This window comes from Stenella coeruleoalba, assembly GCF_951394435.1.
Source record: "Stenella coeruleoalba genome assembly, chromosome: 1".
In the NCBI taxonomy this organism is placed as follows: domain Eukaryota; kingdom Metazoa; phylum Chordata; class Mammalia; order Artiodactyla; family Delphinidae; genus Stenella; species Stenella coeruleoalba.
Genome location: NC_137169.1, coordinates 28957893 through 28971158, shown reverse-complemented (window position 1 = coordinate 28971158; position 13266 = coordinate 28957893). Strand labels below are relative to the sequence as shown.

At 48.1% G+C, this 13266-nt stretch overlaps 1 protein-coding gene across 3 annotated transcripts in view; it reads left to right on the top strand.

The window, feature by feature from the left end:
- Nucleotides 1-12435, top strand: part of OSCP1 (organic solute carrier partner 1) — a 28025-nt gene extending 15590 nt beyond the window's left edge. For 2 of the 3 annotated variants that reach the window (XM_079927412.1, XM_079927414.1), the window contains 6 exons: nucleotides 6569-6672; nucleotides 7129-7257; nucleotides 7797-7866; nucleotides 9713-9852; nucleotides 10770-10833; nucleotides 11074-12435. In XM_079927412.1, coding sequence (XP_079783538.1) covers nucleotides 6569-6672; nucleotides 7129-7257; nucleotides 7797-7866; nucleotides 9713-9852; nucleotides 10770-10833; nucleotides 11074-11190 — 624 coding nt within the window. In that variant the 3' untranslated portion in view covers nucleotides 11191-12435. The remainder of the gene's footprint in view (nucleotides 1-6568; nucleotides 6673-7128; nucleotides 7258-7796; nucleotides 7867-9712; nucleotides 9853-10769; nucleotides 10834-11073) is intronic. The other variant, XM_079927413.1, reaches the window with a different exon arrangement.
- The last annotated feature ends 831 nt before the right edge of the window (nucleotides 12436-13266 follow it).

Here is a 13266-nt window from a genome sequence, read left to right as displayed (position 1 = left end):
CCCCCTTCTGCCTCTACCCACCCCCTGCTCGTGAGGAATCGCTTTCCTCCCCACTTTGGCTGCCAACTGACCCTTCCACCTATGACTCCTACATCTAACCTCTACCCAACCCTTGCCCTAGCCCTGCCGTCCAGACCCACATCTCCACCCACTTGGGGAGACACTCTCCCATGCCCACAACCTAATGTCTGTAGCTAAACTAGTCTCCACAATTCAAGTCCTGCCCAACTTCCGGTTTCTTTTCAGGGCGCCACCATTCCCTCACTCACTCGGCTCAGAACCAGAGCATCACACCTTTGATTTCCCTTCTCTGATCTTCTAATTGCTTCTATGGCCCATCGAGTCTGCCTTTTCACTCTCCACGCCCTCCTTTCCATTCCTGTCGCCACCAGCCCAGCTCAGGCCTTCATACTTCTTGTTGGCTCTCGCCTCCCAGTTGACCCTGCCTCCTCCAGACAGTTCTACACCCTAACTTTGAAAAACACATTTCTGAGCTTCTGAATTTGGGGCCCGTCTCTCTGGCACAGGACTTTGTTCCTTCCCAGAATTTAACACGCTGGTATGGGAGGGTGGGTGATACAGCAAAATGAGCCCAGGCTCGGGAGTCAGGCCCTCCTGTGCTTGAGTCCCACCTACAGCGCAGCTCCATGACCTTGGGCAAATTACTTCCCTGGCGCCTTAGTTTCGTCATCTGAAAAGTGGAAATGATAGTACCTAATTTAGGGTTTTTCAGGAGGATTAAGTGAACCATCACATGTAATATATATGTATTTGCTTGTATATATATGTATACACTATAGAATGCTTCTGGAAGGATGTACAGGAAACTGGTCACAGTGGTTGGCTCCTGGGAGTGGGGAACTGCATGGAGAACAGGGATACAAGAGAGACTGACTTTCCCTCGTGTACCCTTTGAACCTTTTTTCTTTTTTTTTTTTTTTTTGGCCATGCCACGCGGCTTGTGGGATCTTAGTTCCCCGGCCAGGGATCGAACCTGTGCCCCCTGCATTGGAAGCACAGAGTTCTAACCACTGGACTGCCAGGGAATTCCCACCCTTTGAACCTTTTAAATTTTGTATATGTGCATGTGTAACATATTCACAAAATAAAATTCAAAAAAAGAAGAAATAGAATATGCTTAGAACCTGATTGTTATTTCCCTCCTGTGGACAGGGAAAGACAAATAGATTTCAACACTGAGGCCAATTTTATTTTTAACCCCCATGAATAATTTCATCTGCTATGGATGGAGCAATAACAACATCAATATAAATTAAGATCTGTAATCGTCACCAATTAAAATTAAAAATATGAAAGTACAAATAAGATTAAGTTTCACATTGCTTTAAATATTAAAAACTCTGCATCATATGTTGTCAAGACTGCATATTTGGACATTAGTTTATGGACTGTAGTAATATAAGCAGCCTATTGATTTCTCAGTTCTGGCAAGATAAAATTCGTTATGATAAAAAGACTTTCCTAATAATAAGTCTCTAAAAAATCATTAAAATATATTAAACCACAAAATACATTAAGCTTTAATTGCTAAATGGGCAGGCAATGAAACATCAGAATGTTCATCAAGAGAAATCGGAATCACATATCCTGACGTTACTCAGCCACTGGTCTGTAACATCCGGCTGCTTTTCCAAATCTGGTCTTTAATGGTATTTCTGCTCAGCTGCAAGTTATGATTGCCTATACAGATTCTCTCTGTGCTCAAAACAACCTTCATGGCTTTTAGATTTTGTTAGCAAAACTAACTAAATCAAGAAAACACAGCTCCGAAAACTCCCTTGCTCATTGTTTAACCAAAGCAAATGCAAGACTCCTCACCCTCATGTCCAAAGCTTTCTGTGATATCACAAAACAACGTGAAGTGGCCTGACCTGTGCCCCAGGCCCCAGAGGCTGCACGAAGACCGATTCCATTTGGAGTCGTGAGCAATTATGTACAACCATCTCCAGTCCCAACCCCCTTCAGCTCTCCAGAGCCCCTCCAGAGTTGCCTCCTAAAAGGTGGGCCCTCAGGTCACCCACCCCGTTCCGAATGCTCCTTCCCACACGTGCGTCTTCTATCGTGGACTTTCTTCCTGCACTCCCCCTCTTCCAGTTGTTGGAAAACATAACTCCATCTTCGCCTCTTCACAGCATGGTCCTTACACCTCCACTCCATTATCCACTCCACTTGGAAACAGTTCACCCCTGGAAAACTAGTCCGTCTAACAAATACACCAGGCAGTTTTCAGTCCTGAGATACAGAAGTGAACGAGGCAGAGGCCCTGCCCTGAGGAGGTTCCGTGCTAGTAGGTAGAGACAAGGGGGACACGTAAATCGTGTTATGGCTCTGATAACTCTTAGGAAGGTGGTCATATACAGTAAAGTTATAGAAGGCAACTGGGACAGGATGTTGCCTTAGACCAGCACTGTCCAACAGAGCTTCCTGTCGGTGATGGAAATGTTCTGTATCTGTGCTATCCAATATGAGAGCCACTAGCCACATGTGGTTGTTGAGTACTTGAAATATAGCTAGTTCGACAGAGAAACTGAACTACTGATTTAATTTAAATTTAAATAGTCATGCTTAACTGGTAGCTACCATTACTGGACGGTACATCCGTAGACGATAGAGGCAAGGACAGCCTTTCTGAGGACAGATATTTCAGTTGAGAGTGTAATAACAAAGATCTCAGGGGAGAGCATCTAACCTGAAGGGACAGCTGGTTCAAACGCCATTAGGTAGGAAAAAGCATGATATGCTCCTTGGACAGAGCGAAAGCCAATGAGGATGGAGCATATCTAGGCAGGGGTGATATTTAAAATAAAGTTAACCACCTGTGCAGCATGGGCACTAACTAATCAGAAGAGATGCCAGTCATGAATAAACTGGTACCTACCTACCAGTTGACTTAGCTTTAGACCCTAGTAAAGGAGTTTATTATAAGAGTAAAACAGAGGTCTGGAGCATCTTAAGGTGAGTGGTAACATGACTTGTGTCTGGAAGATGAATTAAATGGGACAAGGGTACAGGTAGGACAGCGGTTACAAAATCTAGGTAAAAATGAAAGCACTGGGATTAGGTGCCAGCAGTGGAGACACATATGGAATATACCTTCGGGGCAGGGCCAGTAAGATTTACTAAGAGATTAGATGTGGGGAATGAGGGGAAGAAGAAGAAAGAGAAACTCCTAAGTGGCTGGTGCCGTTTTCTGAGTGGGGGAAGGGCTGAAGGGAAGTGTATTTGAGTAGAAAAAATAATCAATTCTATTTAAATTGGATTTGCTCTCCCAGTAGCAGAGTCAAGTAGGTAGTTGAATACCTAATCCTGGAGCTCAGAGGAGAGCGCCAAGCTGGAGACGTAAATGTGGGAATCCTCAGCGTACAGCAGAGAGACGGTGTGCGAAGTCTTCTGGCCACCTGAAGGAGGCCGGTCATTCTCCCTCATCCACAGGCAGGATGTGAGAAGCAGAGTCAGTCATTCTGCCAGCTTCTCCCCCTCACCTTCCGATCATTATTTTCCTGCCCTCACAAACTTAGCCCTCCTCTTGTAAGGCCAGTCCAGCAACCATTACACCATCCAAAGCCCTGCACTCGTCCCTCACTGCTGAAACCGACTGCCAAGCCACTCACCCACATTCACCAAGCATTTACATCCCTGGCTCACTTCCTCTTGGCCACCTGACTCCTACCATCGTCCTGTGGAATGTGGGTGCTCATGGAGATGTCTCATCCAGCACTCCAGCCCCACAGCTCCGTGACCTTCATTCCCTCTTTCCATAGGAAACGTGGGTCCTGGCTTCAGGACCTCATCAGAGAAGGGCAAGTGCACTAAGTACCTTGGGTATGTTTGGTTCTGACCCAGAAGAGTGTGAAGAGAGAGGACACAACGTGGGCCATGGCCACCTCTACCCAAGAGCATCAGGGAGTCTTCATAGAGGATCCAATAGCTTTTAAAAGAAATAGGTTTGGGGGCCCTGGCAGTCCAATGGTTAGGACTCCATGCTTCCACTGCAGTGGGCTCGGATTTGATCCCTGGTCGGGGAACTAAGATCCCACAAGCCATGTGGTGTGGCCACAAAAAGAAAGAACAAAAGAAAAGAAATAGGTTTTCACCAGGACCATGGGAAAACAGGAGGAGGGGTTAAGAGGACACCATCTCAGTAAAGGCACAGGCATGTAACCACCTGGTGTAATTGGCGCGGGGGGCCGGCTGCAAGCAATCGAGTATGGCGAGAACACAGGGTTCAGGGAGGAGCGTGGCTGCGGAGAGGAGCAAGGGTCAACTGGACATTATCTGCCAGGCAGCAGAGAGCCAGCGAAGCAGGAGAGGGACACGGTCAGATAGGAGTTTAGAAGAGTCTCTCTAACAGCAAAGTGGAGGATGGATGAAACACAGAGGAGAGCGGAGGCAGGGAGACCAGTGTGGAGGCCAGGCTGGAGGTGATGAAGGTCTGCACTAGGGAGCAGGGTAGAGAGGAGGGGCCAGACACAGAAGTGATCACCAGGTGGGCAGGGCTTGGCGACTGAAGGGCCATGGGAAGGTGGTGGGCAGGGAACTCAGACTGCTGACTTGGTGACCTGATGGTGTCATTCACTGGGATCAGGTTAGGGAAGACAGCTTGAGCCCTGTTCTGAGCAGGGTGAATTGGAGGTGCATCCCATGGAACCCATAGGTGGACACGTTTAATAGGCAATGGGGTAGATGGGTCAGATGCCCGGGGGGGAAGACGGAGTGGAAGCTCCAGATCTGGGAGCCATCAGCGCAGAGGTGAATACTGGCACGTGGGTGTAGATGAGATCACCTCGGAATAAAAAGGGTGGAGCGAGAGGAACAGGGCACGGGAGAGTCACCCCTACAGCTGAGGGCCAGCAGAGGGGCTGGGCAAGCAGGCAGACCCCAAAGTCCCATCCAGCCAAGGACAGATTCTCAGGTCAACACACTTAAATTTGTACATTTCAGATCTATGATATAGTCAACCCTGTTAGAATTAGCTAACAGAGAGTCCAGTACCTACATATGGTCTCACTTCTCTCTCAAAATTTTCCTTCTCCATGCTTATATTCATATCCCTTGGTCACAGAATCTCAAGGTTAAGAATTCCTTAAAGCCAAACCTTCCAACCAACCCAGTGTACACATTTTCCCCAAAACATGCCTTGTGCCTGCCCATCTCTGCTTCTGAAGTGTCTTCACACCCACCTTCCTCCTCCAGGCCCAGCTCCAAACCCGCAGTTGCACCTACCCACCCCCTCTGCCTGTGGTCATTCTCCTCAGTGGGCTCATCTGCATATTCCATTCAGCGTATCGTGTTTTATAGTGTCGTCGTTTTTCCATTCTATGCTGTGCCCTGTGCCCAATTAGACTGTGATACTGAGAATATTAGTTAGCTCTTATTGAGCACTTACTATGTGTCAGGCTCTGTGATGAGTGCTTTTTGTTCATCATCTGACATAGTGGTCAACTAACCCATTGAATAGGTTCTGTTATTATCCCCAGTTTACCAAAGAGAAAGGTGGTGTAACTTACCAAAAAACCCCGAGCCAAGGAGAGGCCCAGCTGAGCTGTGAGCCTGGGCAGTCTAACGTCTGCAGGCCCGACCGCCAGCATACAAATCCTTACCACTTGGCGCTTTCACTGCCTTGCATGCAACAGATGTTTATTCTTGATGATATTACTAATGTAATCTTGTAGAATTTTAGAGTTTCAAGGGACCTTCAAATGTATCTCACTTTACAGATGAGGAAGCTAAGCTCCAATAAAACTGATTTATTTATTTATTCATTTATTTTTTGGCGGTGCTGCACAGCTTGCGGGATCTTAGTTCCCCGACCAGGGATTGAACCCAGGCCACAGCAGTGAAAGCACCGAGTCCTAACCACTGGACAGCCAGGGAAGTCCCCAATAAAATTGATTAACTGCTACAATCTTGATGGGATTTAACCTGCCCAAGACCTGAATACAGAGCGCACAAAGCAAGGGGTAGAAGTAAGCATCACGTGGGGTTTTCAGGCACAGAGGAGACCTTCAGACTCTAATGCCAGCTGGATCCACCGGTCCAGCACATAGCTGAGAGCTTGGCGTCAGAAACACCAGGGCTTGAATCCTCAGCCCTGCCCCTTATGAGCTGGCTGGCCTAGAGGAAGTGTCTTAACCTCTGAGCCACCAATTCCTCATCTGTAAAACGGAGATAATGAGGTTCTTATAGCTCAAGCCTCACAGCTGTATGGAAAGTTTGCAAGGAACCAAGGAATGGGTGTGGAATTTGGAGTCAACCTTGGTTTTGAATCCTGGTCCTGTCTCTTTTTGTTCTCTTTGGGCGAGTCATTTCACTCTGTGAACCTCAGCCTCCTCATTAAGGCAGGGGGGTAGCACTACTCACCTGGAAGATTTGATGTGTGGCGCCAAAGAAGTTCTGTGTAAAAACACTACACCTCTGCAGGTGTTAGTTACGGTGAGTTTTTCTCTCTCAGGTAGCATTCTTAAGCCATTACACACTTTCCATCCTCAGAATGCATATGTCTATGGAAATATACCAAGAAAAATGACAATAAGTATTTTTTTTCCAGGTGTCCATATTTCTAAAGGACAAAGTTCAGAATTCCAACGGTCGCTTTGTGTTGCCAGTGTCTGGGCCTCTTCCCTGGGGAACCAAAGTTCCCGGACTCATCAGGTAAATTCTCAACAGTAATTGTCAGACCAATGTTTGGGGTGCTGGGAAACCAGTATGTGGGCCACCACGTAGAATGTAGCCCTGCTGGGGCCCCTCCTTTTCTTCAGTTGAGCACAGCAGTGAGGAGGTGAGGTTTAATCCCAGCTTGTCACCTCGCAGACACTTGAAACAAACCACCCAGTTCTCCAGGATTTATTTCTTCATCTATTGAACGTTTACTGTGAGGATGAATAAGATAATACTGTAATGCTCCAAAGTGCTACACAGCACCCGGCACATAACATGTACTCAATAAATATTATTATTAGTAGTATATTACTATCATTATATCAACCAGCATCTTTTTCTTGAAGCAGTGCGTGAATTCCCTTTGGTCCCATAGTACCAAGATTAAAGAAGCCTCCGGGACTCTCCAAGCTTGGAGAACACGTCATCACGTCCTATTTTGTATTGTAGGACGTTCAACAACAAAGGCGAAGAAGTGAGGAAGGTAGAATTCAAGCACGGCGGGAGCTATGTCGCTGCCCCCAAAGAAGGGTCTTTTGAACTCTATGGAGACCGAGTCCTGAAACTGGGAACTAATATGTAAGCAAATTCCTCCTTCCCCAAATGAATTCAAGTCCAACGGAGGTCCCTTCACTTAAAAAACCAGCTTGACTTCTGCTGTGAAAAATCCCTGCTGACAATTGGAGGAATTTCCCCTTAGATATACAGCATGCAGAGCCCCGATGTTTCCAAAGGGCACCTCAGATTTCCCAACGTAAGGTAACTTAACAAGTTGAAAAGATAAATAATGTTAAATAGCCATGCAAGAGAGCTAGCCAAAACCTTTGTTGCAGTGGCGATCCAAAAGGGCCTGGCCTTCACGTACCGATCATGTTTTTTCAGTGATACACATTATTTTGCCAGAGAAAAAATTTCCACACAGCTTCCCAGATATTTTGTTTGGGGAAGAAGCAAAATTTGAGTGGTTGACACCCACTTAGTTGTATTCTGTATTCCCAGCACCTTTCTGGACACTTTTTAATGCCTCAAAATAAAAACTATGCACTATATTTACGAGTTAGAAGGAAGTCAGGGTAAAAGGGCTGGACAATGTTTTTGTGGTTTTCTGTTGCCACCAGGTACAGTGTGAACCGGCCCGTGGAAACCCATATGTCTGGAGCATCAGAGAATTTAGCTGCACAGACACAGGTAAGCTTCTGCCTCCCTTGTTTACCTTCATAGCTTATTTCTAGATACAAGAGTCTGGATGGGGAGAGAGAGGGATCTCTAGATTTCAGAGCTGGCCAACATTTCCCTCATTGTTTGCAATCTTCTCCATTCCGCCTTACCAGTACACAGGTTTTTTGTTTTTAAATTGTATTTGTTTATTTATTTATTTATGGCTGCGTTGGGTCTTCATTGCTGTGCACGGGCTTTCTCTAGTTTGCAGCGAGCGGGGGCTACTCTTCATTGAGGCGCATGGGCTTCTCATTGCGGTGGCTTCTCTTGTTGTGGAGCACGGGCTCTAGGCACATGGACTTCAGTAGCTGCGGCACGTGGGCTCAGTAGTTGTGGCTCACGGGCTCTAGAGCGCAGGCTCAGTAGTTGTGGCGCACGGGCTTAGTTGCTCCGCAGCATGTGGGATCTTCCTGGACCAGGGCTCAAACCCGTGTCCCCTGCATTGGCAGGCGGATTCTTAACCACTGTACCACCAGGGAAGTCCCCATCACACAGGTTTTTAATTACAGTTTCTCATGGAGACTTCCAGTGATCTGACTAATTAGGTAATTTTAAACTTGGCTCCCACCATAATTAAGCAGGAACCACACACCAGGACATGTGAAATAGCATTGTACCGGTGTCACGAGGTCTGTGGTTGCTGAGTTTAGCACTTGTGTGTATTCTGATCCTTAAAACATCCCTTTTCAATGCTTTCCTGTGTAATGATGTGGAAGCTAAGTTGAAAATGGGGTTTTTGCTTCTCTGAATTCTGTTGTACAAATTTTCACTGAACTAGCTACCAGCTAGCTATAGGACAAATCATGGAATATTCAATCATTCTGTAAACATTTACTGAACTACGTCTATGGGCTGGGTTCCCAGGACACAGAGCTGGCTTAGATGTGGTCCCATCCTGAAGGGGCTTATAAAGACGGTGATGGAACAAATAACTACAACACGGCGGAAGACGAAAGACGCTCGCTGAGCATTCTGAGTAAAGAGCTGTGTCAGAACACATGTCCTGTGGAGGGGGGCGGGGGAGCGGGGGACAGGGAACAAGAAGGCTTTTCAGCGGAGAAGACATTCAAGCGAGGCTGTAGAGTGAAGAAGATACTAAATAGCCCAGAGGGAGAAACAGGCATACAAACCCAGGTGACAGCATGAGCAAAGGTACCCAGAGGCACAGTGCTGGGGGAAGCGGGGAGGCAGCGTCTCTCCCACATGGCTAGGTCATAACGTGATAGCAGCAGTGGTCAGAGATTCGCCTGGGCAGGGACATGGGGCCTGATTCAAGAGGCAAAGCAGCGAAAGGCTGGGTTAGAGAGAGCCTGTTAGGAGGAGGGGGGAAGGCTGCAGTGGGACCAGGCAGTGTGAGTGGAAGCCACAGGACGGAAGGGATTCGGTGGGGGGACGGGGGGAGGGACTGTGCACGGGCACCACCTGAGCGCAGTGTGGTCACTCCCGTGGAATGAGTGCCCTTGGACCTGGAGCCTCCTACTTGTAAAGGCTGGGGGAACTAGATTGCCTGAAGGAGAAGCAACGTTCTCCTTCAAGGAGGAAGGTAATTTGAGGAGAATGGGGGTCCCTGGGGCCTTCCCCTCATCTTGAGAATCTCTGGTTTGTGCCTTGTTAGAGTGCCTCTGCCTCTGACAGAGGTTATTTCTCTCTTGGTTAAGCCTGTTTTCTATGTTTCATTTGGACCCAGTCCTTCCCAGAAGTAATTTAAACTGTTATCGTTTTGCCTTGTTATATAATACCACCCCAGGGCTCTGGGGTCTCAGCAGAAAATGTGATCTCCTTCATGTGGCTAAAAATCATGAAATTGTTCCTGCAGGAAAGCATTGCTCCAAACCCTCTTGCTAAAGAAGAGCTGAATCTCTTGGCCAGGCTGATAGGAGGCATGGAGATTAAGAAACCCAGTGGCCCTGAGCCAGGATTCCGGTTGAATCTCTTCACCACTGACGAAGAGGAAGAGTATGTTTTCAGCCTGTTTCTTTAAAGACCTATATAAAAATCCTAAGTGTGATAAGAACCGAAAAATGACTGCTATAAACCAATGACACTTATAAACACAGATGTAAAGACCACAAATGAAATCCCAGCAAACTCAATAACCTAGTTAAAGAAGAATCCACCAGTATTAAATAGCCTGAACTTTGTGGATTCATTCAAAAAACAGTTCTAATGTTTCATTTAGCAAAGTACAACTCAATGAGAGAATTGGAAGTCAAGATAATCACGTTAACAAAAGACTGGTAAACCGGAAGGAGGTCAGAGCATGATATCTTTGGGATCAGTCTCCCCCAGAACCAATAGTGGTGGCAATTCACTGAGACTGACACAGCACTTTACAGTTTACAGAGCACCTCTGCCTTCGTGATCTCATGTGATGCTCCTCACAACCAAATATTTGGGATGGGGGTTGCCTTCTATTTCCCTCTCCCCTGAAGTGGCAGGTGCTGTGGTACGTGTGGGGACCCGCAGATGGAGCGGAAGACCTGGGACCTGTCCTCAGGCACCCCCAGTGTCGTAGGAGCACGAACACGTGCACAAGTCACTCGAGCGCCATGTCATAAACACTCCAGTGGGGGACACGGCGACTGACTTTGCGCCCGCGGATTGAAGGAGTTGGCAACCGAGCTGGGTCTTGGAGTTTGCCAAGCAGAGGAAGGGGAAAAACGTTCTTGGCAGTAGTACGTGCAAAGGCACAGAGACATAAAAGGACTTCTTGGAGTGTAGGGTGCACTGGTTGGGGACAGGGTAGAAAGTGGAATGGAAAGGGCAGAAGCTGAGGCAGAAAAAATAGGTTGCCAAATTATCAAGGGCCAGTTCGCCACACTAGCAGGGAGAAAACCCTAACCTTTGACCCATTTCTCTACCATCTTGTGCAGACAGGCAGCGCTAACCAGGCCAGAAGAGTTATTCTATGAAGTTATCAACATCCAAGCTACTCAGGTGTGTGCAGGAGATTACACAAGTCAAATCTTATTCCCCTCCTCATCTTATAATAACATTGAACTTCAAAGGCCCTCCCTTCTCCTCTCTAATCCGCACGTAATGTAGTCCCTATTCTGACAAACAGGTGAGGAACTGAAATGCGTCACAGTGGTGGGAAAATTAACTACCAACTGCACAGAGAGGCCATGGTGCCCACACATCCTCCTCATTCCCTCCCACCTCTCATTTCTCTCACAGGACCAGCAGACGAACGAAGAGCTGGCTCGGATCATGGGGGAGTTTGAGATCTTGGACCAGCCAAGGCGGAGCGCCAGCAAGGGCGATGACCTGCTTGCCATGATGGACGAGTTATAGCTGTGCTGACCAGGCACGACCCTCCCCCTGCGGAGAGGCTGCTTGATGAGGACCCTGGGGGATGTCCCCAGGGAGCCAAATGATGCTGCTAGTTTTCTACTAAGTGAAGCCCTTCCTTACCTCTTGTTCCTGTTTATGTCCTAACGAACTGTGCGGGTCTCCCTCAGGGAGCACAGTCTCTGGAAGGCACACACACATTCATATTTTCAGCAAAATATATTCTGGCTTTTAAACTGGACCTTTCCCATGTTCTTGCTAGTTTTATGGCAATCAAAGCATCTGGAGCCACAGGGTCACGCCTGAGAGTCAGGAAGAGGGCGCTCCTGTTGCCGTTTTCATTACAGCTTTGCCCGGGGGACCTACCGCTCACAGATGCCCGTGAATCATCACAAAACTTCGGAGCTTTCCCGGATGTATTCTGCCTTGTGAGTTTGACGTAAGTGGAAAAGGCAGTTGCCTCAAGCAGTCGGGGCCCAGTTTATACAGCCCTCCTCTCCCTGGCACACTGCGAACTGTCACCTCAGAGGCAGAGGAAGCAAGGCCGTGACGGGGAAGCCTCAGGCAGGCCCCGCGCAGAGCGTGTGGGTGTCTGTGGTTCTCCGCACGTCTCTCTATCCATATGTAGTGTGGACTTATCCCATATGGAAATGTGTACCAAGGAAACAGTTGGCTTTTTAAGAATGATACGTCCTCCTTACCCCCAGAGTCTTCCTCTGCCACTTAGTGTTCTTGCCTTCTAAAGACACCCAGCATGATGTGTCATGACATGTGTCTCCTCTGCTTCGCCATTAGCGGCCAAGCAGAGCCTTCAGTTTGATGTACGGGAGGTGCACACGGTGTACCACTTTCCCATCCGTGCACCAGATGAGTGACTTAATTGGGCTCCATGAGAACTGTCTCAGGCCAGGGCTGCCCCGATTGCTTCAGGAAGGAGGGTCAGCCCTCCACCTCATATTCATCCTGAATTGAGTAACTAACTGGCGGGCTCGGGATCAGCCAATATCCAGAGGCCAAGGTACATTCAGTCCCGTGGAAGCAAATATCCAGGACGGCAGACGGTAGGAGAGAAACTGAGCTGAGCTGCTCGTTGCCTGAGATTGAGCCACAGCCGCCAGGACCACTCGGGACCCTGGCACCTCAGCAAGAGTTGAGGCGAACATATTTCTGGAATGCAAGGGTGCCTGTCCTTTAGCTTACCCAAGGCATAGGGTTTGAATACAGAAGGGTAAATCGCCCAATAAAGTTGCTTCCTACCCATGAGAGTGACTCTTTCTTACCCACCATAGCCCCCAAAAGGTCCGCTGAGGAGGAGAAGCACACCGTGCTGGGTAAGCTACTTCTTACAGGCTTACCAGGTGCCTTCAAACTGTTTTCGTCTCTTTTAAGCAATCTGGCCACCGGTTGGGGTGGCCTGACTGGATGACAAGTGAAGGGGGAAGGCTCTGTCTTAGGTCTGGCTGCCACCGCACTGCCACAAACCTGAACTTCACTGTCTGCTCCGAGCTTGTCCTGGGGCCTTGGAGGTGGGCCACGGGCTGCTGAGAAGCAGCCTCCTGCCTCCACCTATCCCAGAGCCGTGCTGATGATTTCAAACCTATCTGTTCTCTCAGTGAATAAACAAGATACAGGTCTCTGGTAAGGCAGCCTGGTGATGAGGCAGTCTTTGGGTTTCATGTCTCTAGACTTGCACAAATGTTGAGAAAAACAAGTTTATCTGCATGGTGATTCAGGGTACCCAGAGAAAGCAGGGGAGTCGGGAGGGAGCAAAGGAAAGAGAAGGCAAGGATTACCCGGGCAAGAATGTGGCCTGAGTACTGACAAGGCATCATTGTTCATTTAACACCAGGCCACGGGGTCTGAGGGTGTCACACAACAGTGCCCAGTGCGCTCCGAGGGAAGGCACACCGTGGTCCCCATCCCTTCCCCGAATTCACCACGGCGTCTTAGGCAGTTACCCTCCCCGAGCCTCAGTTCTCTCATCTGTAAGAAAGGAAAAGAACTAGTTCATTGACTCAAAGCCAGCTTGCCCCAGCTAAGTTGCTGAGTTTACAGATTCTTAGCCCCTGCCCCAGGTCG